The following is a 24,510-nucleotide window of genomic DNA, read 5'->3' on the forward strand; positions in this document are numbered from 1 at the left end:
TACGAAGCTCGACTGTCTTGCAAGCCAATATTGACACGTACTGCCCTCATGTTAAGCTAAAGGCAGCACTTGCTCTGCATTTATGCTAATGAACTGAACTCATCTTGCTTTAATGGAAATTCCTGCTCAAATGAACTCAGCACCATCAATCTTCAGTCTGACTCTAAACTCATCTCAATTCATTTCGATGTTCCACTAACCTAAACACAACATTTTCTGCCTTCACACAAAGCTAGGCTCAATGCATAAAGCCTTCATGCTAAGTTGACCACTTCAACTATATTAGCCTTCACACAAAGTCAAATCCAATTTCTCTTGGCTGCTGTGCTAAACTAGTCAATCCTAAACTACGTCAACACTTCCTGCCCTTATATTAAGTTAAAGTCGACGCTTTCAAGTTAAAACGTCCTAAAGATGACTTGACTTGCTTTCATGCTAAGCAAAAATCTTTTCACTAAATTATATATATTGAGCTAATCAAGCTAGCTAGGTCGTTGTTTCTTCCATGTTGTCTATTCTAACGAAACATCCTGGGTGCCCTTTTCCAGATGGAGTTTTCCCGGAGGACTTCTCCATCATGTTCACCGTCAAACCTAAATCAGGCCTGCAGTCCTTCCTGCTGTCTATGTACAACCAGCAGGGCATCCAGCAGCTCGGCGTGGAGGTGGGCCGCTCACCCATCTTCCTGTACGAGGACCAGCACGGAAAGCCGGCGCCCGAGGAGTACCCCCTTTTCCGCTCTATCAACCTGGCTGACGGCAAGTGAGTGATTCAGTGACCGCTTTCTCCACGGGCTCGTCCCCACCATAGATGTTGTCCGTTAACTAAGCTAAACTGTCTTCTTACGTAGTTCATGTTAAATTCATGCTAAATTAAACTTAGCATTTCCTTCTACATTTTAAGCTAACATCAGAGTTGATTTTGTGTTAAGACAGTAAATCCTCTTTATCTGAGCATGAAGACAGGAAGTGTTGAGTTTAACTCTTGATTTTATATTCACAAATATTATTATTATTATGTTGTTTTTTGTAAGAATATGGTGAATGTTCCAGCACCAAGTCATAACACAGTACATTTATTACAATTTAATTTGTGGAATAAAAGTTCAACAGAATAATTAATCAAACTTCGGGGTATGCCATGTTGGGCAAAATCGCTGCACAGCATAAACGTCAGAACTTACAGTAGCACTTTTGCCTGGTAAAAGCACATTTGAGTAAGCCTGGTTTGTTAAAAAAAAATGGATCGGTAGGAATTGCAACTGTGTCAGGCTGTCAGTATCAAAGTTCAAATGTCCAGATTCATTTTAGCCTATTAAACTGTCTGCTAGCTACTAGATAGCTGCTAAAGCAGGTGAGCTGGCACCATGTACAATTTTGATCAATAATAACGTGATTAATTCGAGTTTTTTTTAATTTTATTTATTACTTAGTATTTGCACATGATTTTTTGGGGGATGGTGTTGTGTTGATGCTGGTGGCACTGGTAACAGTATGGCAATATGGACTACAGTTCAGCTTCCAGTTGGAAAGCAGTAAATATATGTAATATAGGTCACCATGTCGCCCGTCCACCATGAGCAGGCCAAATAAGTGGATCTGTGTAGCATCTCATTGCTGAATATTTATCAACTCTGTCTGAATCGGGATCACATTCTCACAAATTCACACTCTGACAAGACTGAAAAAAACTACAAAAGGCATAAAAGAGTAGATGCTATGTTTAAAAAAAAAAAAGAAATCCGCAGAAGAGATACTGTGATTTAAGTATTACGCATTAGACAAAGAAGCTATGCACATTTAAAATATAGCAGAAAATTTCTACAGCTCGGGTTTAGTTACCATTTTAAATAAACTCTAGGATGCAGGGGAAATAAGGTTCAAGAAACCATACTTGAATGCAGACAGTAATTTAGCCACTTGGGATTTAAAGTCAAATTTCAGGTGATTTCAGCAATTTGCAGGGTTGGTATGTGAATAATTGCCTGTGTGTTCGTCATTAGATGGCATCGTGTGGCCATCAGCGTAGAGAAGAAGCGCGTCACCATGATTGTGGACTGTAAGAGAAAGGTGACGAAGACTCTGGCCAGGGGCGAAGAGGCGGCCATCAACACGCAAGGCATCACCGTCTTCGGCACCAGGATTCTGGATGAGCAAGTCTTCGAGGTGAGCTGCTGACTGTATTGGAAGCGCTGTTTGAACCCCAGTTTCCCGCATTCCCACCGCGACGGTGGAACATTTAAGAGGAGCTTAACCCGTCAAGGCGACAAGATTGATTTGATTGTAAAGTTGGTCAGGGGAAGATGTTTTTGGCCAAGTTACTGTTTTTTTTTCCATGTACGCTTTTGTGCTAAGTTAAACCCAACACTATAGCAGCCTTCATGCTACTCATGCCAAGCTAAACTCAACATTCCATCCATAACTAAACATGTCATGCTAATTTAAAATCAACAATTCTATCCTTGTTTCTAAACTAAACATTAGACTTGATGGAACGTAGCCAGACTTGTGCTAATGGTTCTTCATTGCCTACCTGAATGCAAATCTTAATTTATGAGCTAAACTCAACACGCTTCAGTCCTCATGCTAACCTAATCTCAACTGTTTTAGCCTTTATGCTAAGCTAGAGCCTATACTTCCTACCTTCACACTCAAGTCAACTCTTTTAGCTTTCGCGCTAAGCTAAACCCAACTCTTTTATGCTGCATTCGAGGATTGTCGGAAGTTGGACTTTTCAGAGTTCAAACCAGGAAGTGTGTATGGAACGCCCCCTTGAACTCGGAAATTCCACTTGCGAAGTCGGGGGGGAAAAAGTATCCCGACTTCACCGACAGACTAAAATTAATGTCATGCTATGATGGCGACCCCTTTGCAAACACAGACCATGAATGGTAAAACACAATTTATCACTATCCGCCATTTTGGTTGTTTACTTTCGCCTCAAATACTTTTAGGTCGGAACTGGGGAAAAACAACCGGGATATATCTAACTTCCGACCATCCTCGAATGCAGCATTCATGCTCAAGGGGAGTTGACACGTTTAGCCTTCAAGCTAAACTAAGCCCAACTTCTTAGCCTTCATGATAAGCTAAAGTTGTTACATTAAGCCTGCATACGAAGCTAAATACAGATTTAAAAAATAATAATAATAATTTTTGCGTAAGCAAAATGCTGAAATTTTAGACTTCACATTCAGGTAACAACAGGTCTTTTAGCCTTCATGCTATGCTAAATACAACTCTCTTAGCCTTCATGCTGTACTAGAATTTACACATTTAGCCATCATGCTTAGCTAAACCAATATCCTTTAGCTTTCATACTAAGTTAAAGTTGTAACATTTAGCCTGCACATAGATTTTTTAGACTTCATGCAGATGCAATGATCCAGGAAAATCTTCTCCAATTCACGCTAAAATAAACACAGTTTTTTTCTCCATTAAGCTAATCTATACTCAATTGTTTTAACCTTCACCCTAAAATAAATGCAACACATTTAAGATCATTGGAGATCTTTGAGCCTTCATGCTAAACTAATCCCAACTCTTTTAACCGTCATACAAAGCTAAACTCATCTTGCTTTCGTGCGAAATTCAACTCAGTAATTTTATCCTTCTGGCCAGTTTTAACAATCATGGTAAATCTGAACCTACCTCTTTGAGTCGCAATGTTTGGTTCAACTCAATTTCTTGAGCCTTTACACCAAGCCCAACTCTTTTAGGTTTCTTTTTTAGTTCAATTCACGCTAAACTATGTTTAGCTCTTTTTGCTTACTCTGAGCTCAGTTATACTTAGCAAAGCCATTCAGGTTGTGACCTGAGTGGAAAATGTGACTTTGACGCTCAACGCTTTGATGTGTGATCTCAGAATTGCTGGCTAAAGTGAAGCAGTCGTGGTTAGATGTCCTGACAGCATTGATAAGGAAATATAGCATGGTTATGTGGAGCCATAAAAGTCGCGGTTGTGATTGAGTTTTATGAAAGAAAGAAGGCCAGACTGGAAGCCACAGTGAAGATTGTAATTAAGGTTGTTATGAGTTGAGGGCAGACGAGTGAACAAAAACACTTTCTCCAAGTTTTGACTACTCTTTCATGTCGGAGAGTTGTTTTTTTCCTTAAATCACTTCATGTTAAGTTAACTCAATACATTTAGCATGTCCTGATGTCTTCATTTAAACTAAATTGAACATGTTTAGTGTTCAAAATGAATTAACGTCAACTCTTTTAACTTACATGCAAATCTAAACTCTTCATGCATTCATGTTAACCTAAATACAACTCCGTTGGCCTTGCTGCGTAGCTAAAGTCACCAAATCTTATCTTCATGTTAGTCTAATTTTGGTGTACTTTCATACTAAAATAAATTCAAGGCTTTCTTCTATCATGCTAAACAAAACTCAGCTATTTTAGCCTTCATTCTAAGGTTGAGTTGAGTTAATTTCACACGTTAAGGTCTATTCAACATTTCCCATTTTCATGCTCAGCTAAAGTCACCATTTTCCATTTTCATAACTTCATAGGCTACTACATTCTCCTCATTTAGTTTTTGTGCTGAGTCCAACTCAACACATTCTTCCTTGATTTCAAGATACACTCAACTCATTTAACTGTCATGATAAACTATGTACACTAGACTCTTTTAGCATTTAAGATCATCTTGTCATGACGTAAAACCACTCAGCATTTTCTACCTTCATTCTAAATTGTATTGACTCTTGTAGACTTCAAGCCAACCTAAACTCAACATGTTTTAGCCTTCATGCTTTTAATTGTTGAAATGAAAGTTAAATAACAATAAATAAACCCTGTGATTGGCTGGTGGCCAGTTGAAGGTGTATCCTGCCTCTCGCCCAAAGAGAAAAGGCTCCAGCACGCCAGTGACCCTGGTGAGGATAAACCATTCGGAGAATGAATGGATTAATAAAAATACAAATTAAAAACTAAACGCTTGTAGACTTTCTGCTAAACTGTCCACAACACATTTGGCCTTTCAGCTAAGTAAAGCAGACATTGAGGTGTTTTTCATCAGACACTATTAAGAAATTGTAACATATGTTCGCCTGAGTAATAATTGCTTCCTGCTTAATGTCTGATTCCAAATGTCTTGTGTTGCTGTATTGTCATTACTGTAGCATATGTTCAGTATAAGCCATATGTTTTTTGACTTCAGATTTTGTTGTGATTGTACTACACTCAGTCTCCCTTGACACCTTAGGAACGCAACCAGCTGTGCTGAAAAGTTGCATGTTTATGCTCAGAAAGTACAAACCCATCTATAGGAAATAATGGAAAGTGAATACATCCATTCCAGCTTCAAATAGTTGGGCATTGTAAATCCTTATCACTAGTTCAGGCCTTTGTGGTTTAAAAAACATGTTAACATTCCCAACGGTTGTGTAAGTATAAAGAGAAGTTATCCACTGTACAGCACAAATCAGTGCAACTAAAGTAAAGCTATTCACTCCAGCCACAAGTAATAGTCACCTTCAAATTCTGATAGGTTGAAGTTTTCATTCTTTTGCTCTTCATTCTTTTGCTCTTCATTCTTTTGCTCTTCATTCTTTTGCTCTTCATTCTTTTGCTCTTCATTCTAAGCGGAACTCAGCATGACTTATATTAACTGAACTCATTCATCTTACTGTGCATGCTAAGCCAGCACTTTGTCTTCATATTACATTTTTGGCCTGCTTTGCTAACCTAAAAACTCAGCTCTAAACTTTTTCTTAAATTTTTTTTTTAAAGTTATGGTCAGCCAAACTCGGCACTTCTTGTCTTCAAGCTAAACTGAGCTTTTTAGCATTTGTGCTAAACTAAACTCAGCACTTCTTGACTTCATACTAAAGTTACTAAACTCATCACGTTTAGCTTGAATGGCAAACTAAACTTAACACTGTTAGCCTTCATATTAATCTGAACTCTACTGTTTTAAGCATTCTTACTATACTAAATGCAATTCCTTTATTTATCATGCTCTCTCTATTTTACCTTCACGTTACTCTAATTTCTTTCATTTATAGTTCAACTCAGCACTTTTAGCCTTTATGCTAAGTAAACTCAGGAGTAGGCCTACTTGTTTTCATACTTAACGCAACACTACCTTGAGCCTAACCTAAACTCAACACTTTTAGTCTTTGTGGTAAGCTAACTAAGCTCTTTTTGCCTACATGCTGAAATAATCCTAACTATTTAATTTATTTTACTAAACTAATTAATTTTAGCCTTCATGCCTAACCTAGACTGACCATTTTTATCTTTCACACGAGCCTGAACTTGGCTGCTTTACCTTCATTCTAAGCTAAATTCAAAACGTATTGTCTTCATTTCTAAACTCAGCATAGCTTCACGCTTAACTAAAGTCTTTCAGCCTTCATGCTAAACTCACCTCAGCACTTTCTTCTTTTACACAGCGATACTCAACTATTTTAGCCTAGTGCTGGGTGGCAGATGCAGGAGTCTTGGAAGTGCAAGGAAAAGCTGGAGTAATGATCAGCATGTGCTCACATTCCACAGCTGGTAGACACATATCCTCACCCAGCAGGTCTAACAATTATACAGCCTCTGCTGCTCCCACTTTTTTATATTTAATACAGATGGTGCTGAGTCACTTGTGAAATGAGACTTTTGTTTGTTTGAGCTCCACTAAATGTACCACCTTTGGGGTTAATTAACACAAAGGCTTAAACAAATTGACTTAAGCAGTGGTGGGCACCTCCATAGCTCCATTGGCCCTGACTTTGACGGATGCCCACATTTTTGGCAAGTTTTTTTTCTGGTGCACAGCCTCGTAAAAATATAGGGACTGAGAGGGACCATCTGACCTGGAACTAAATAAAAACTGTTCATATAACTAATTGTGCAGGCTAAAAGAGTTTAGGTTGGCATGAAAACTAAAAGTGGTACGCATAGATTAGCATGGTGACAGGAAGGCTATGCTTTAGTTAAGCGGAACCCTGGCCTTCGAGAGCCACTGTCCTGCCTGTTTTCCATGTCTTTCCCCACCAACACACCTGATTCCATCCATCCATCCATCCATCCATCCATCCATCCATCCATCGTCTTAACCGCTTATTCCTCACAAGGGTCACTGGCGTGCTGGAGCCTATCCCAGCTGGCTTCGGGCAGTAGGTTGGTTGCCAGCCAATCACAGACATGTGATTCAATGACAGGATTGTTGTCAGGCAGGTTGCTGATGAGCTTAGCATTTGAGTCAGGTGTGTTGGAGGAGGGAGACATGGAAAACAAGCAGTACATTGGTTCCCTGTCCTTGGTGTAAAGGGTAAAAAAAAGTTACACTTGCTGATCTTGAAGGCGGGGCATTTTGAATTTAGCTTAGAATGAAGGCTGGAAAGTACTTAAGTGGTCAACATATTTGTGTAATTTTCTTTAAAACAAAACGTGAAACGACCATTTCAAGTGCCTGTAAATTCCTCCAAACAAAAAAATTAACAACATCAAAAAATAATGACAAAAGTACATCACCGAATGCATTGCCCACGCTGTTTTTCTCATGAATAATGTTATGCAGTCTATTCCCTATATGGTGCACTAGCAGCACTACTAAGGGGTCACGGCATATTGTAGGGCTGTCCAAATGTAGCACACTCAAAATTACCCACAATGCACTTTGTGAACATTGATGATCACTCAACAAGGTAAGACCATTGCATTGCAAGCAAGTGCAAGCGCGAGAATCCAAGCAATACATTAACTATATGCCACGGAAATAATTCATTCATTTTAAAAGAAAATAATATGTATAACAAAGGAAATAAAATACAGTTGAAATGTTTTTTATTCACAATCAATAGTTGGTATGACAGGTACGGTGGTCACGTAATGTGCAATGAGGAGAAAGTAGTGAGCTGGCTGTCCTAATTGCCATTCCAGACACAGCCTTTGAGAAACCCTCAGCATTTTGGCCCATATTGGCTTGTTGGCAGATATTTTTAACTGAAACTTGTCAACTAATCAGAGAACAGGTTCCCAGAGTGTCTGGCGAAATAAAACGGTAATAAAGATGAGTTGGGAATATTAACGTTCTGAAATTTGAAGGCATTTTTTTTTACTATTTTCATAGGCGATAGCGCACAAAAACGTACCCAACCAAGGCTTCTTCTTTTTTTCCGAAAACAAAAAACACAGCATCCAAATTTCAAAATTATTGGTGCCTTGTACTGAAGTGGCCATTCCAACTAGACTTGCCATTTTGACAGATAGCTATTTTTGGGATCTCTTGTCATGTTCCAAAAGGAAGCAATTAGTTAAGGTTAGCATGTAGGCTAAATGTGTCGTGTTTGGCTGTGCATGGAATTATTTTTTAGCATAAATTCCGGAAGTGCTGAGTTTAGCATGAAGGTAGGAAATGTTGAGTTTAACACGTGAACGTAGTGAGTTATGAGTTAAGGTTAGTGGGTAGGCTAAAAAAGTTGAGTTAGCTGGAACGCTAGATGTCTCTAGATGTCAGATTAGCGTGTAGGCTAAAACAGCAGCGTTTATTAACATAAAAGTAAAAAAAAGTTGAATTTAGTATGAAGACAAGAAGTGTTAAGTTTATAGCATGAGTGCAGGAGGTGCTGGTTTATCTTAGCATACAAGTGCTGAACTTGGCTTAGCTTAAATGTCCAAGAACCATTAGCAGATACCTGGCTACAATTCAAATGCAGCTTAGCATTACGGCTACACATCACGAGATTCCATTGCATTGCATGTGATTCTATCCCACGCATCCTGTTCACATAAAAGCACTATTGATCTCATCTTAGCCGACTTCTTCAGACTTTGCCACTGCTACTAAAAGCCGCGGTCAGGCTGGGAATCTGAAGAGTGTTAGGCACACTTCCCTTGGCTAATTGTTGTCCTTGTGCGTTTTTTTTTTTTTTTTTTTCAAATTCCATCTGCGTGTGTTGTTCCACTCCCACAGTTCTGCTTGTGTAAGTGCAATCAGACAATAAGAAGGAAAAAAAAAGCAAGCGAGTTGCTCATACAAAAGAGGAGTAAGCAGCTGGATGGTGTGTCACCTCCTGAGCTGGACACATGTGGGCCCTCATTGGTGTCAGGGGCAGGCCAGATTGATGTCATCAGAGAGAGAGAGAGAGGGAGGGAGAGAGAGAGAGAGAGAGAGAGTGCCAGTGTAAAAAGAGGTTAAGCGTATTATTTCATTCGTGCCGAGTGAAGCTGTCACCATCTTGGTTTTTTAAAACTCTACGGACAATGTTGAAAGTATCATTTTATTATTCATACAAGTGTAAAAACAAGTTAAACATCATTAGTGAGACATAAAACAATAAAATACACAATCTTGAAATGGCGCTCTTTCAGCTTCAGTTTTGTTGCATTGAGGTTAGAATCTAGATTAAAATGGTTGATTTTAAGTGAAGTTATATGAAGGCTGAATCTGTCAAGTTTAGGTTAGCGTGCAGGTTAAAACAGTTGAGTTCAAGTTAAGTTTCGCATTAAGATGGATGTGCTGAATTTAGGTTTATTTTAACATGGCTTGAGAGCTGAATGTGTCAATTTTTTGTTAGTCTATAAGTTTAGGTGATCATAAATTCCAAAAGTGCAGAGTCTAAAATAGCTTATTTTAACTTGGCTGATGGATGATTGCGTGGCATTTAGGTTAGCATGTGCTATAAGAGTTGATATAACTTGAATGTTGTGTTTAGCTTAGCATGAATGAAGGCTATGCTAATTAATGACACTCTTTTAGCCTGAATATGTTGGGTTTCGCCCAGAAAAGACGGACGAAGTGGCTGGGGAGAGGGAAATCTAGGGCATCTCTGTTAAAGTTGCTGCCCCCCCCCCCCCCCCCCCCCGACCCAACTCCAGATAAGCCGTGAAAAAAAAAAAGTGATAATATGGAAATGTGACTAGCGGCAGATAATTTAACTTAACTTCTTGAAGGCTGAATGTATGCTAAGAGTTTAAGTTATAGTGTATGACAAAGAGTAATGTAAAACACAGGTGTCAAATCGAGATTCAGAAAACCCTGCCCCAGTTTAGCCACAGGTGATTCTACTCAACCGGCAGGACCTGGCATTGCCACCGCTGGAGTTTAACCTAGCTTTAGTCCGCTGAAAGAGTCTGTTTTAACTGAAGGCTGAATGTGTTGAGTTTAAGTCTGCAGCAGTTGTGTAGTGGTCCCTGGAGAAGTGGGTATACTCTCAATTTTCACCAGTTTTTTTTTTTAAGTAGTCCAGAAAAAAAATTCTCTTTTAGAAACAATGACATGCAAGAATAATTTTTTTTTAAATCTGTCATTTGCTCACAATTATAAAATTCTCATAACTTGATAAGAACAGTTTGGTAACACAAGCAGCCTGAAATTATGTAAAATGTATTTATCATGAGGCAAACATAAAGTATATGTTATAAAACAAATTACAATATATAGTGAACAATGAACAAAATAGTGAAAAACAGTCTGGTTAGACTTCAGTATTGTTTTGTGCTGAAAATTCAACTATTTGTCCCCATTCTTGTGTTTTAATTTACCGGTACTTAAAAATCAGTACCACCCCAGCTACTATAAAACTTAACTAGAGCATGTAGTTAGTGTGTAACTGGCAGCGTCCAGGAATCGAACCCACATCGCAATCAAGTATCTTGTGAACGAGGGTAAATCAGTTCACCTGAGCAAAATTTCTGGGTCACCATTGTGGCTCGGGTGGAGTATTTGAAGGATTGTTTTCCTCGACGTGACCCGCCCTACTCTGCCTCCGATTGGCTCTAATCAGTGTAGGCAGGTGGTACCTGTCAATTAGAGGCACAGGAGGTAGGCCATTGCTGAACAATGTGAATCAGGGGGGATTCAGAAGTGGGTATACTCAATACTGACTGAAAAAGAAGTGCAAGAAGGCAATAGCCCATATGTTGTAGCTCAGGCTGTAAACAGGAAGTATTGAGTTTAACTTAGCAAAAGTTAGCTTACCATGAAGGCTTAGAGTTGACATTAGCTTAGCATGATGGCTAAGGGTCAAATGCCTTGTTAAGCTTAACGTGAAGACAGAGAGTGGTAAATTTAGGTTTGCATGTAGATAAAATGGCTAATTTTATCTTAGGTTGAAGGCTGAACGTGTTGTGTCGGCTAAAATAATTTTAATTGATTTCATCTTTACAGCCAAATGTGTCATGTTTAGCTTCGCATGAATGCATGAAGTGCATTTAGGCTAGTAAAAGATTGATTGTAACTTTTTTTCAATGCTAAATGTGTTGAGTTCAGGTCAGCGTAGGCTAATAGAGTCAAGTTTAACTCTTAACTTAATTGGCTCGAATGGTCAATGTGTCGATAGCTTAGCATGAAGTGCATGTTGTCTCGTGAGCTTTCGTGACATTTCAACGTAAACATCCTACCACACAGAATTAATAAACATAGAATTGAGGATGTGGAGCGGATATCAACAAGTTCCTGCGCAATAACGACAACAAAGACTAGACAAACAGACAAATAAGCACCATTCTGCATGGCTTGTTGTTGCGTCCTGCTGCATAGTTTGTGACAACACTGAATGTGTAGCAACTTGACTGTCATACAAATGTAAAAAGAAGTAAAGCACCGTCAATAGAACAGCTTAACTTCACTTTGATGACAAATCGATCTTTACAGTTTATTTGAAAACATTTATGACTTTAGAAAGCTCTTTTGTTATTTTTCATTCATTTACTGATTGGCGAGGAAAAGTCACATGGTTCCACTTCCACAACATTTATACTGAGGCATGTTGACTCAAGTTTAAGTTACCCAATATGACACTTTATCTGTCATAACGATACAAAAGTAGTACCCCCGCTCAAAAAAAGAAAAAGAAAAAATATGAAGTAAATATTTTAAACAATATTTTGGGACATTTACAATGCTATAATTGTTTATTCCAACACATTTCATTTGCTGATTAGCTGTATGTGGTCACATTCTTCAACTTGCTTTTGAGTGAGGCGTGTTGGCTGACGGCAGCGTTGGCGGTGCAGATGTAATTTCCTTTTCCAAAAGCTCATGAAAACCAGACGTCCTGCGATAACTACAGACCTTGGTTATTTATCTGCTGTGCACGGGGACTGGCAGCCTCTCCCGTGGCAGATGCTACAATAGGTTGCAGATTCGCCTTGAGCCTTGATTAATGATCTTTTATATCAGGAGGATTACGGCCTATCGTGCTCTACCACATCCTGCCTGTTGTGTTTTTACTGTCACCTTTTATGATCGCCATGTTGTGTTAATCAAGTAGAAGGCGCAGACTGCTTGTATGTGAACACTCGATGTGTTTCTATTTTGAGGGGGTTTCAGCTGACATTGTCTGTCTGTGTCATGGTCCAGGGTGACATCCAGCAACTGCTGATCGTGGCAGACCCCCGAGCCGCCTATGACTACTGTGAACACTACAGCCCCGACTGTGAAACCCCCAACCACCAGGACACCCCCCAAGCCCAGGAACCTGAAGAAGAGGTCAGTAGAAAATAAAATGCAGTTGTGCTTGAAAGTTGACATAACAATTGCCACAGTATTTTGGATTTTATGGGCATTAAACCTCTCACCATGCAGTACGCTCATAAGTTTACATGTCCCTAGGGTATGTAAACTTTCAAGCACGACTGTACATGCAAAGTCGACATTAATTCCTGTATTAAATTATGTAAATATTATCATACATTGTAAAAAAAAAAAAAATCAAAAAAATTTTGTATGATCATTTTATTAATAACATTTATACAGCAGTATCATATAAGTTTCTTTCATTTCCTGTAATGGTTACTTTTTTTATTATTGCATACATCTTTTGGCTTCAGTTTATTAGCAATTTAGGTCATCTGCAACTTTATGTTTATTATTATTATTATTATTATTATTATTATTATTATTATTATTATTATTATTATTATTACATTATTTTAATTATTATTGCTACTTCTACTACTACTTTTGATGATTGGCTAGGCGACATCAGATGCTTCAACTGCCATTTTGGCTCAAGTTTAAGTGATCCAGTCCAGTATGGTTCGTTGCCCTTCAAATGATACACATACATTTTGAAATTGACAACACTGAAAACATTTCTATATATCTATTTAAAGAATTGCTTTGTGGACATTTATGTCTTCATGAATCTTTTTATTCGTATTTTGATTAGCTTATTGGCTATGGGAAGTCACAAGGTTGTGTACCGCCTTATAGTGAAATGTGGGTCAGCCATGGTGACTAAATATGGTCCCTTGCCGCTCAAAGTTTTCAGTCATTTGTTGTGTTTGTTACGTCTCTAATATGAGCTGCTGCTGTCAGCTGACATTTTTCCGTCAAGTGTTTGATCAAATAACTGATGAGCTCACGCTGGAAAACTTTCCCCATTTTTTTTCTCTGCCGCCAAGCCCGACCCGAGCCCCGATTTGGAGTGGCCCCGTGATTTACATCACTAACGAGTTCAACAGGCTGTGCTACCCGAAATCCAACCTTTTTTCCTTTTCCCTCCATGCAGCAAGACTCCCAATACCTGGAAACGTTTTTTGTTTTTTTCTCTCTCAATGCCGGTCGAGTTCAAGTGTAGAAGAAGTGGCTGGAAAATGTTGCTTCATCATCATCAAGTTCACTCTGGTGGAGGCTGTCAAGCGGAGACAAGAGAGAGAGAGATAGAGAGAGGGAGAGAGAGAGAGAGAAAGAGAGAGAGAGAGAGAGAGAGACAGCTTGTGGCCGCACATATAGTTTATTCACCGTCAACGTTATAGTTGGAATGTTCCACGCAGTCCCTCTCATTATAGCTTTTTGAATAGATTTATTCATTATAAATGTGCATGGAGGAGACCTTTGTTCTCCTTTTTAGGGAAGTGCAACATCAAGAGTTTGCCTTCTTTTAGGAAAGGACAACATCAATAGTTAGGTTTCCATATAAGAAAGAGAGCAACATCAATATTTTTTATTTTCATGGAAGTTCCCAACATCAATGGTTTGTCTTCTTTTTAGGAAAGTCTAACATCTTTTCCTTTTAGGAAAGAGCAACATCAATACTTATCTTTTTACGAATGTTTCACGCAGTGCCCCTCATTAAAGACTATTAGACAGATTTACGTATGGATGTGTATGGAAACCTCCACTAGGGAGCAACCGCCTTGACCCTGCCGTCGCTTGCAGTTGTCAGCCACATGTGTGCTGGATAAAAGGAAATAGGAAGCGGGAGTGATACGGGAGTGCGTGTCCATATGTGTGCACAAGTGCGCGTCCAATTCCAATTTCATCCGAGCCTCGCGGTGAAGCTCCCAGCCAAGCACTTCGCCGTCGTAAATCCGCGCCCCCACAATCCCACAACCCTCCCGCTCCCCCTCTCGTCTGTCTGGCCGAGCCTCCGCTCCAAGCGTGACCTCCGGACGGATGTTTAGCCAACTCTGTGCCTTTTATCACTTTTTCACAATGTCAACAGTTGTCCAGGGGACTAATATTAATCCCTCTAATACATATCAGGAATTGGGGCTTAATGGTCTTTATCGCTATTGTTAAACTGTCAATAAATGTACGGCGGGAGGAAAGGGCGTTACTAAATGGTAGTACCGTTAACACTTTATCATGTGTAGCAGCGGAAATCTTTTCTTTTTAGCAAAGTAAAATCAATGTGTTTTTTGTTTTGTTTTTTAGGAAAATGCAACATCAATTGTTAAAGGAAAGTGAGACATCAATAGTTTATCTTTTTAGTACAGTGCAACACCAAGAGTGCGCTTTGTTTTCAGGAAAGTGTAACATCAATAGTTTGTTTTCATTTTTGGGCAAGTGTGACGTCATTAGTTTAAGGTTAGCAGAGCAAACCTTTTGATCCTACCATTGACATTTGTAAAAAATGTTTGATGAATTTAGAATACTTTACTGTAAAACCTTACTTTACTTAATCTGACGGACAATAGTTGTAGCCAGCAACACTTAGCTTCGTGTTAATTTGATTATGTGTTTGGAAGTCTGCGACCCTTGTGAGGAATAAGCAGTCACGGAAATGGATGGATGGATGTTGGAAGTTCATGTGAACTTTTGTTGAATTTGAACTTCTCCCCACCAAAAAGGAAATGTAACTAACTCAATAGTCGTGGGACAGCAACGCTTCGCTTTTTTTTTTTGAAGCGTGCTTTGGAGTCTACCTATGAAATTAGTGTAAGCGTTTTCTGAATTGGTGCTTAGGCTAGCATCAATTCCCACATTGTATGCTAATCAGAGAAAGTTGTATCCATTTCCTGTGCGGTTTGTCCTGAGTGGCTCGACTTCTAGGCTGTAAATAAACAGCAACATTATATCCCTGAAGCTGATTATTTTGCACCGCATTCATGTGGGCTATTTTAGAGCTCAGGCCGCACGTTTATTTAGCGCTATAAGTCATTTAGTGGCTGCTATTTGCTCCTGTAATTTTGCCTTTTCCCACCATGAGTCAGGACTGCACACTCACTTTAATGAGGCCCCATTAATGAATGCCTCTGGCTATTGTTGACATTCAGACCTACGTGTAGCAACGCGTCATGTTTGACCGCATAATAACTTGTTTGGAAGCAAACAAGATTTATCGTTATTTTCATCCATATATTAATTATTATAATTTTTTGCTTTCATATGGATGTGATTTATATGAACATGTTATTTCTAAAATAGCATGTCGGGTATAACCCATCTTTGCTCTCACTTGCCATGTAAATACTGTACAATATGATATTGTGCTGGTTTATTTACATGACGGTATTGATGGATTGACTGCACTTTCCGTCCATTTCTTCTTTCCCTTTTACAGTATACTACTAACTATGATTATGGTGAGTTCTATGACTACAGCGAAGGAGCGCTCACCACAGAAACGGCCCCAACCGAAAGAGCCAAGACTGAGGTACCGCCGCTACTAATACCGTTTTCATGGCCAATGCTGTCATGAATAACAAGCGTGTTCTTCTTCTGTCCACTTTTATCTGTCTCTATTTTTCTTTTTGGTTTTATTATATGTCCAGTTTAAAAACTTTAAGGTTTTATTTGGGTTTTTATTAGGCCAACAACTATGCAGTAAAATTGGTCATTTTAAAGCATTTTATTGGCAGTCAAATGTCAAGAAAGTGCAACATGAAGAGCTTGTCTTTTTAGGAACCAAAGAATGCAGACAAATGCAACAGTAGGATTTTGATGCTGTTTCAAATTGCACATTGCTAGACGTGGTGGACGCTAGTCCGAGGCTGAGCTGCACTGTAATTGTTTACGTAGTATTATTCATGTGGCTAGAGTGTGAGGCAATTAAACTTTTTGTCCCATATATTATGTTTTGTCTCAGTGTACCCATCTACCTTTACAATACTGGACTTTTTGTAGCGATAAACCTAATAAATGTCAAAGTGATCCTACATAGTTGAGCTACATACATATGACCCATCTCCTCAATACACACACAGTGAAATGTTTATTACATGATTTCGTTAAAAAATATGGTTAATTGATAAATTCATTCTCATGCCTAGCCTATAGTAGCCCATAATACATTTCAACATGCCATTTGTATGGCTGGCATAGTTATGTAAAACCCTTTGCAAATTTGTTTTAACAGGCTGGATGATACCTAATAAGGCAGAAAAGTATTTTTTTTTAATCTGAAACGACAGCCTTTAGCCTTAGATCTGCTGTTCAGAGGTCTTAAAAATGACACAAACATCATTAAAAAAAACGTTGCTATGTTTTTTGATATAATTTGAAAAATGTCTTGTTGCTCACCATTCACTATTTAAAAAAAAACTTTTTGCATATACCGGTAAGTTGTAATTTTTTGTTTCTGATTTCAGACCCTCGTAGATGGCGACTACTTCACCGATTACGACTACAGCATTGTGGATGGAAGTCAGCCTGAAACTCCCACAGCAGGCCATGTAATTTTTTTAATTTTTTATTATATCTTCAATTTTTTATGTCTAGTATGATATTTAATTAAGAGTCATCAATACAGTATAATACGTAAGAATTTGTCTAATCAGTAAGATCTGAGGGGTGAGTCGAGTAAGTCACGTCAATTTGAGCCTAGTGTCATTAGATTGTAAACATTATTTAAAATCTACTACTTGTATTATATTCCACATTCATCAGCTGTCTTGATGCTAGATCCACTTTCTGGAAAGTTTTAGAAATGTTAATGTTGTTGGTGGTGGTCAATACCCTTATTTGGTCAAAATCATCAAGCTGCATATGCTACTGTTTTTCCCTACGAGAAACAACGTCGTAAAGATGGCCACAGCAGGAAATCGTTGTCATTCAGCGAAGCATAACCAATGGAAAACTGGTAGGCAGACAGACAAATCTTCCCTCCCCTTTGCGTGCTTCTGATATATCCAGAATTTGGCAGCACTTAATTTGTGCTTAATCATTACAAACATAAACAGCAACCTAATGAAAAACATTCGGGGGTTAAATGGGAACAGTATGACTATTTGTTTTTCGTAAGTCACGTTGTCTGCTCGACCCCTGGTGCCATAAAACTCAATATGGCAATAATAGTTTGTGCTACTTGTTAGATTGCAAAAAAAATCTACTTTACCAGTTTCAGATCGTTTTGAAATAGTGTTTTCCACTTTGACTGATGACGACAAAAGGTTACGGAGGGGTGATGCATAAAATTTGGTACCTCGACTAGAAAAGTGGCGGATTCATGAGTCACAAATTCACGAAACTTGTGGGTAGTCGCAGGACAAATAAGGCCATAAAATATTCGTGCGGATCAGGATGAGGATGATAGAGCAATTGTTCACGTTTTTAACATATAAATTCAAGATGAGATTTGTTTTTAATTCATAATTTTCTCAGTAATAAAGAAATTATACAGAAAAAATCTGGTCTAGGTACAAGCAGGAGACATCTGTGAATATGATAGCAACCACACAAAATCTCTCGGGCGATTGACAGAGTCCTAAAAATGACCCAAATGGCCTTAAAAAAGCCACTTCACACCAAACCGTCAGACTTTCTATGCTATTCAGACATGGATTTGTTGCCGTATTTTGTGGGTCTACTCATAATTGCCTACTAAATGTCCGTGTCTTCTGCCTTCTAACTTTGACTCCTGGATCTATCTCAGACATACGAAGAGGGAAACGTGGATGATTACATCACAGGCGTGGAACAGGTCGGGGCAGACCCCACTCCCGCTGTAGAGACCGTCGCCCAGGTGGACACCAACGACAACGTGGATGCCGGCACCAACACAAACGAATTCAGAGAATACGACCTGAGTGAAGGAGAGGAGACGGAGGAGACGCCCTTCAACTACGGCGACTATGGCGACTACGGCACTGCAACCGAAACCAAGAGCTCCACTGCGGAGGAAGAATTCGGACCTGGCGTTCCGGCTGAAACTGACTTCAGGGAGAGCGGCGTAAGTGATGACAGTGGAGGGTATTAGCAAAGTGTGGTGGTGATCAGGAATGCAGCGGGTGTTTGTTGCTTCGGGATGTTTATTGTTTTGGACGGTATTGGGTTGTAGCTTGAAGCGTAGACACCGTTGAGGATTTCGCAGATGGTAACCTTTCTGTCACTGCTGACATGAACTCTGTAGCCCAGTGACCTGTTCAGTTTAGACAATGCTTATAGCTCATAACCAAGTACTATGCTTTTAAGGCAAAGCGCATCGATCAGGCTCTTTTAAAATACATTTACAGAAAATCTCAACCATGTTTGAAAACCTACACCTTGTGTAAAAGCCTAATTTAAAACCCCAACTGTCATGATCGGTGCTTTGTTTGCATCTGCATTTGGTTTTATTTCATGTTAAAGTCTTAGTTTTCTTGGGGTTTATGCCTTGTCCTGTTCGTTAAGTTGTTTTTTTTCACCTGCGCTCATCAACCCGGTCCCTTGTGTCTTCCAATCAGCTCTCTCAGCCAGTCGTGTCTTGTCCAGGTGTTCCTTGTTGTCTTGTCAGTTTACTTGTCTTTAGTTCCCTGGTTTGTTTCTGCCCTTGTGGGCTCATTTTTGTTTGCTGTTGAGTTGAGTGTTACCCCAGTGTTAGTTTGTAACTTTAAATCTTGTTTTTGGACTTGATTTGGTATTTATTCTACATGCCTTGTTTGCTTGCTTCTGTTCTTTTCAGGTTAAATTCCCATTTTTGTTAGTTCTCACCGATACCACTGTTTTAATGCCGTATCGGGGCCTCTGCCGATGCCAGTATCGGTATCGGAACAACACTAGTTATAACTGCACTTTGAAACTCTAAACCATGTCTCGAAAATAACATTTTAATTATCAACCCTGTGGTGAAACCCTAACCCTGGTTTGGAACCTCAACCTTGTCTTGAAACAAATTCAGGGGAAGGGGACAAGTTTGGTCCTCGAAAGCCACTATCTAGCCTGTTTTCCATGTCTCTTTCCTTCAGCGCAGCTGAATCTAATGATCAGCTCATAAGCAAGCTTTGCAGAAGCCTGATAACGACCCTGATCATGAATTAGGTGTGTTTGTGGAGAGAAACATGTAAAACAGGCTCTCGAGGACCAAACTTGGCCACCCCTGCCCTAATTTGAAACCCTATCCCTTGCTTACAGTGTCTTAAAGTTCTGCATTCAAATTGTTTGAATTCTTAAAACTTGTCATTCAACAGGTCTCCCTAATTTAAAACCTGAATCATAGTTTAAAACCCTAACTCTGTCTGGAACCCTTAAGACCTTAACCCTGGCTTGAGACCCAATTTTGAAGTCGTAATCCTGTCATGAAAGCCAAATTTGAAACTTGAACCCGGACTCTAATTCCAATGTGAATCCCTAACCGTTTTTGAAACCCAAGCCCAGGTTCCCAATCTTTGAAACCAAACTTTTGTTTGAAATGCTAACCTTTGTTTGAAATCCTAACAAATGCTTAACTTAATTTGAAACTAACCCTGTAACTTGAAACCTGTCCCCTGATTTGGGATTTTACTTTGAAATCCTAATCCCTTCCTGAAACCCTAATGCTGACTTGACTATTTTGAGACCTACCTTGAAATCCTATGGATACTAAACTCGAAAGAATAGGAATTAAACAATATTATACACCCCTGGAGTTGGCGATGAAATCAGCACTATGAAATTGAAATTAAATTGTTGTCTATAGTTCCAAGGATTTCTTGTTGTGTCTATGCGGAGATGAAGTTTCTCTAAAGCAGGAAGTGACAAACCTTGGGGGTTAATCGCCAACATGCTATTAGCGCTCTCCGGGCTATAATCCCAGCGCACCGCAAAAGTCCTCCATGACTTTCACAAACTGCTGGACACTGTCCTTCTTTTGTGGCTTTGGGAATTCCTCTCATGTGAAGTCATTGTATGGATAGTGTCAGGTAACCACCCCTGTAGTTGGGGTCGTTTTTTTTGTTTTTTAATGTCTAGTAAGGAAGCTTACTAAATGGGAGTCCAAATTATAGCCTCTGGCTGTATTATTCCTGAGGTTTATTTTTCCAAGCAGGGAGCAGAGCGCTACCTAAATCTTCATGAACAGTAGTCAGCAGTCTGCGGCACTTTTCTTAGCACTTTTATCGCTGTACCCTGCCGCTCGTCAGTCTCGCCTTCTCACGTTTTTACCCACCCCAGCATAAACATGCATTGCAGTGTTTAAGAAAAGTCTTCCTCTCGTGTCCACAGGTGGGAGGAAGTCAAAGTTACCTGGGAGAGAAAGGAGAGAAGGGAGAGCCTGCTATCATTGAGCCCGTAAGTCGCATTTTAACATCAACTTCACAATACTCATCCCATTTGTCTGAGTCAAAACACACACCCGATTTATACCTAACTCCAAGTGTGAAAAGTATACTTTATTGCTAGTCACTGAGTTTTTGTTCCAACACTATATTTAGCTCATTGCTAATTAACAGGCTAATAGCTATAGTGCTGGTTGCCAAAATAATAACACAAATATGTCCTATATATTTGTTTTATGTATTTAATTTCTTACCTATGGCTAGTTGGCTACCACAATCAAAAATATTTGGTCTATGAGATGTTCCCAACAAGGAAAAGGCAGCACTCGCATCCACTGTGAAGTCCTTTCCACACTGCACTTGGTTTTCTTGGTGTTCACCTTGGGACAGAGCGCAGGGATGACGGCGCCCCGGTACAAGCTTGCCCATATTTAGAAATGGTTGCTTAGTGAGAGATGTGGGCGCTTCCGTCAATCGTCAATACACGTCATGGTTCTCACTTTTTGGCAAGTGCACAGTGACGCGAAGCCCAAAAAAAAATACGCGGACTGAGCACCGACTGAAGCATGCTTTATGTCCGTTGATCGGGGTGAGTACAGACGGTCCTTCTCATTCCGTGTATTTTTGTGAGGCTTCACAAAAAAAGTAAATAAATAAATCATTCACCGAAAAAGTGGAAGCACTCGGCGAACGGTGGGCATCATCATTGATTGGAATTGATGATTTGTGGAAGTGCCCACCTGCGCTTAGCGGCCTACCAGGAAATTGCATTGATTATTTTCCTGCTTGTTGGTCTATTTACTGTTAGCACTCTGAAATCACTCTGCCAACCGCTTCCTAATGGCTGCGTCATCTGATGTCATAGCAACACTGCTTCCAAGTGTGACCATTTTTTCAACTCAAGGCAAAAGCTCACCTGACGTGACACTGCGTTCCATTGTCACGCCAGCACATACACAATGAATGGGTTCTTCAATGGCGTGCTGCGCCCTGTTAAGTGCAGTGTGAAAAGGCCTTTGGTGTACAATGGTAGTTAACATGTAACTGCAAATGATCTTAGTGAGTTGATAAGAAGCTAGAGCAAACATCTGACGTGCTCTTTTAAAAAGGTGGACTGTAAATTTTATGTGAGAAATTTGACATTGACCGACACCTACCTAGCAACCTCCAGCTAAAAACTGACCAAATACCCTCTAAAGCTCCACATAATTGATAACGTATCAAAACTATTGATAGCAAATACAGCTAACTGACTAATTTCCCTTTTAAAATGAACTTCAAGGAAAGTTAATGTCATAGGTTTTAGTCTTGATTTTCTTAGTTCGTTAGCTAGCAGCTCACTGGCCAGTTACAGCTAACTGCTGACTCATTTAAAGATTAACAATGGGTCTAGTTGCTGCTACAATACAGACTTGGCTGTCAAATTCATGAAATTACTTTCACGGAATCTGCCAAGTGGCTGTTAATTTGTAAACAATCAGAATGTCAAATGTTAAATGTCAGACTGACATTTAAAGGCGTATATTGAAGATTTTATGACTAATTTTCAGCAAATATGTGACATATGCGACTCCGCACAGTCTAAGCCATACAACCCTAATATTAAGTGAAATGGTTACTCCTCCCGTACCATCTGCATTGTATCCCGTCCAAAAGTGTGACCACACACACACATAGCCGTCAATGAAATACTGCGTGTAGCAGTACGTAAACTCCTCGACCTCAAACCCGCAGCAGCCGTCTGTTATTTGTAACGCTACTGTATTATCTACTCTTTTGCTTTTTTTTTTTTCAGGGTATGCTTATAGAAGGACCCCAAGGATCCCCCGGCCAGGCAGTGAGTATCACGTTTTCTCCTGTCTGCCTTGCACACATGGAGAACAGCTAAAAAGGGGGATAAAGGAGGGGGTGCCTTTATGGAAAGAGTGTTGGTGGTGGAGTGTGATGAGGGTTGGGGGGGGTTGTCAAATTTTGAGGTCTTTTTGAAGCCATCTTTGCTTCTGTCTTTGTTGGCCGATGCACCGTGAGCACTGAATGGACCGCCTACGGTGAGCTTTGGGATATAATGAACTCAAAGTATGCATCTGTGTTTTTTTCAGGGTGTCCCGGGCACCCCAGGACTGCAGGGTTCTCCAGGACCTCATGGAGATCCCGGTGCAAGGGTGAGTTGAGTCCCCACAGTGCGTTTAATTAATTAATTTTTCCACTTATATCAACATTACTTTAATCCTATGATTAGTCTACAAAGCATCCACACAGAACAAAACAATTGTTGCTTGTTAGATTAACGGCATGTTACGGGAATAATTGTATTTCCTGAGGAAAAGTTGCAGTATGACTGGATTGAAGTCAGAATTTAGTAAGAAAATATTTAAGGGGGGGATGGAATAATAAAGTTTTTCAAGAAAGAAATGTATATATTTTGAAAGAAACAATTAGTATTATTTCAAGAAAAAAATATATTTTCAAGAATAATGATTGTATGTCTTACCGAAGAAGTCATATATATTTTTAGAATTTTTTTTTTTTTTCTGAAATTACATTTTTCAAAAAGAAAAGTGCAGTGGAACCTCAATTTAATGGGGGGAGGAGTCATCCCTTAACCCTATAAAGCCAAACGTATCATATTAAATACAAGACATTTTGAGCCCTCTATTTGATGAGTATAAAACCCTGACGAATATGATCTGACACATGCATTGCACGGAAAATCCATTAGAGGCCAGTATCACCCAGCTGATGGCTTTTTCAGCAACCTTGCAAGATTGTCCCAATTGAGAAAGGAGAGACACCTATACTTGAAATAATAGTGGGAAATGTTCTTTCTGATTTTTGGAAATACTAATATGTTTGATATGTCTGTTTATTATTATATTTTTGACATTTATCAATGTACAAATTTAAAGCATTGTGACCCGATGTATCAAATATAACACAAATCAAAAGTCACATGTGGAAGTTTGTTCAAAAGGACCAATAAATACTCTATTTAAATAATCAGAATTTTCTCTAATAGTTCATGGTTCTAGCTTCATTGGGTTAAAGCAATTTATCCATTAAATTTAAGTAGGCCTACTTTTTTGGTGGCCTAAAAACACCTATTACAGTACAAAAAATATTTTTGGAAAGGTTTCTGTTGCCTAACAATAGCAAGTACAGTGCAAAATTATTCCTTACCTCGCTGTTGTTTGGTGTACGATTGATGTACACAACGAGAAACAACAACCATAGATATGAATAGGTAGATACAGTACAACATGCTCCTTTTGAGTTGTGTGCTTATGGCGATGCTAAGCTAATGTCCATGTTTACCATTACCATTGCTGGACTGTCGCAATCTGCCATCATGGCCACCACCTAGACACCCCTGTTAGCTGGCTCTAGTCTGTAGTGTATATCTGTGACAACAATGGCACAACATATATATATATATATTTATTTTATTTTATTTATTTTTTATTTATTTTTTAAGAAATAAAGTAGGATTTTGAGGAATTAGTAATTTTTTGAGAAGGCAAAGTACAGTATATATTTTTGCATGGGAAAGAATAGGGTTTTTCCAGACATTTAAGTCTTTTTTTTTTTGGATGGAAGGAAAATATTTTGGGAGAAGAAACTTTTTATTTTTTTCAAAGAAAGGTAGGATTTTTTTGTAAACAAAAAAAACATTTTATTTTCAGGAACTAAGTTTATTTTTAATTTTTTGCGAAAAAATTGAACGTTTTATTTGACAATAAAAACTTCTTTTTTTTATGGGAGTACAGTTCCCCCCGATCGTGAGTACAGTAATACCCCCTCCACCCCACCCCCCTCCACCCAAAAGGCAAAACATTTTTTAATAAAAAAAGATATATACTGTACCGGTGTATTTTTATTTATTTATTTT

The 24,510-nt window shown here is 39.1% G+C and overlaps 1 protein-coding gene across 3 annotated transcripts in view; it reads left to right on the forward strand.

The window, feature by feature from the left end:
- LOC147180957 (collagen alpha-1(XI) chain-like) overlaps positions 1 to 24,510 on the forward strand; it is an 82,640-nt gene that overhangs the window by 14,531 nt on the left and 43,599 nt on the right. The window contains exons 3-11 of one of the 3 annotated variants that reach the window (XM_086075391.1): positions 549 to 762; positions 2,003 to 2,165; positions 12,307 to 12,435; positions 15,737 to 15,829; positions 16,764 to 16,847; positions 18,047 to 18,343; positions 20,572 to 20,637; positions 22,420 to 22,461; positions 22,724 to 22,786. In XM_086075391.1, coding sequence (XP_085931517.1) covers positions 549 to 762; positions 2,003 to 2,165; positions 12,307 to 12,435; positions 15,737 to 15,829; positions 16,764 to 16,847; positions 18,047 to 18,343; positions 20,572 to 20,637; positions 22,420 to 22,461; positions 22,724 to 22,786 — 1,151 coding nt within the window. Of the gene's footprint in view, positions 1 to 548; positions 763 to 2,002; positions 2,166 to 2,871; positions 2,891 to 8,223; positions 8,352 to 12,306; positions 12,436 to 15,736; positions 15,830 to 16,763; positions 16,848 to 18,046; positions 18,344 to 20,571; positions 20,638 to 22,419; positions 22,462 to 22,723; positions 22,787 to 24,510 lie in introns of those variants that run through there. The other 2 variants (XM_086075406.1, XM_086075396.1) reach the window with 2 other exon arrangements.

Source organism: Leptonotus elevatus, chromosome 1, assembly GCF_054856555.1.
Source record: "Leptonotus elevatus isolate MCC_2025b chromosome 1, RoL_Lele_1.0, whole genome shotgun sequence".
NCBI classification, from domain to species: domain Eukaryota; kingdom Metazoa; phylum Chordata; class Actinopteri; order Syngnathiformes; family Syngnathidae; genus Leptonotus; species Leptonotus elevatus.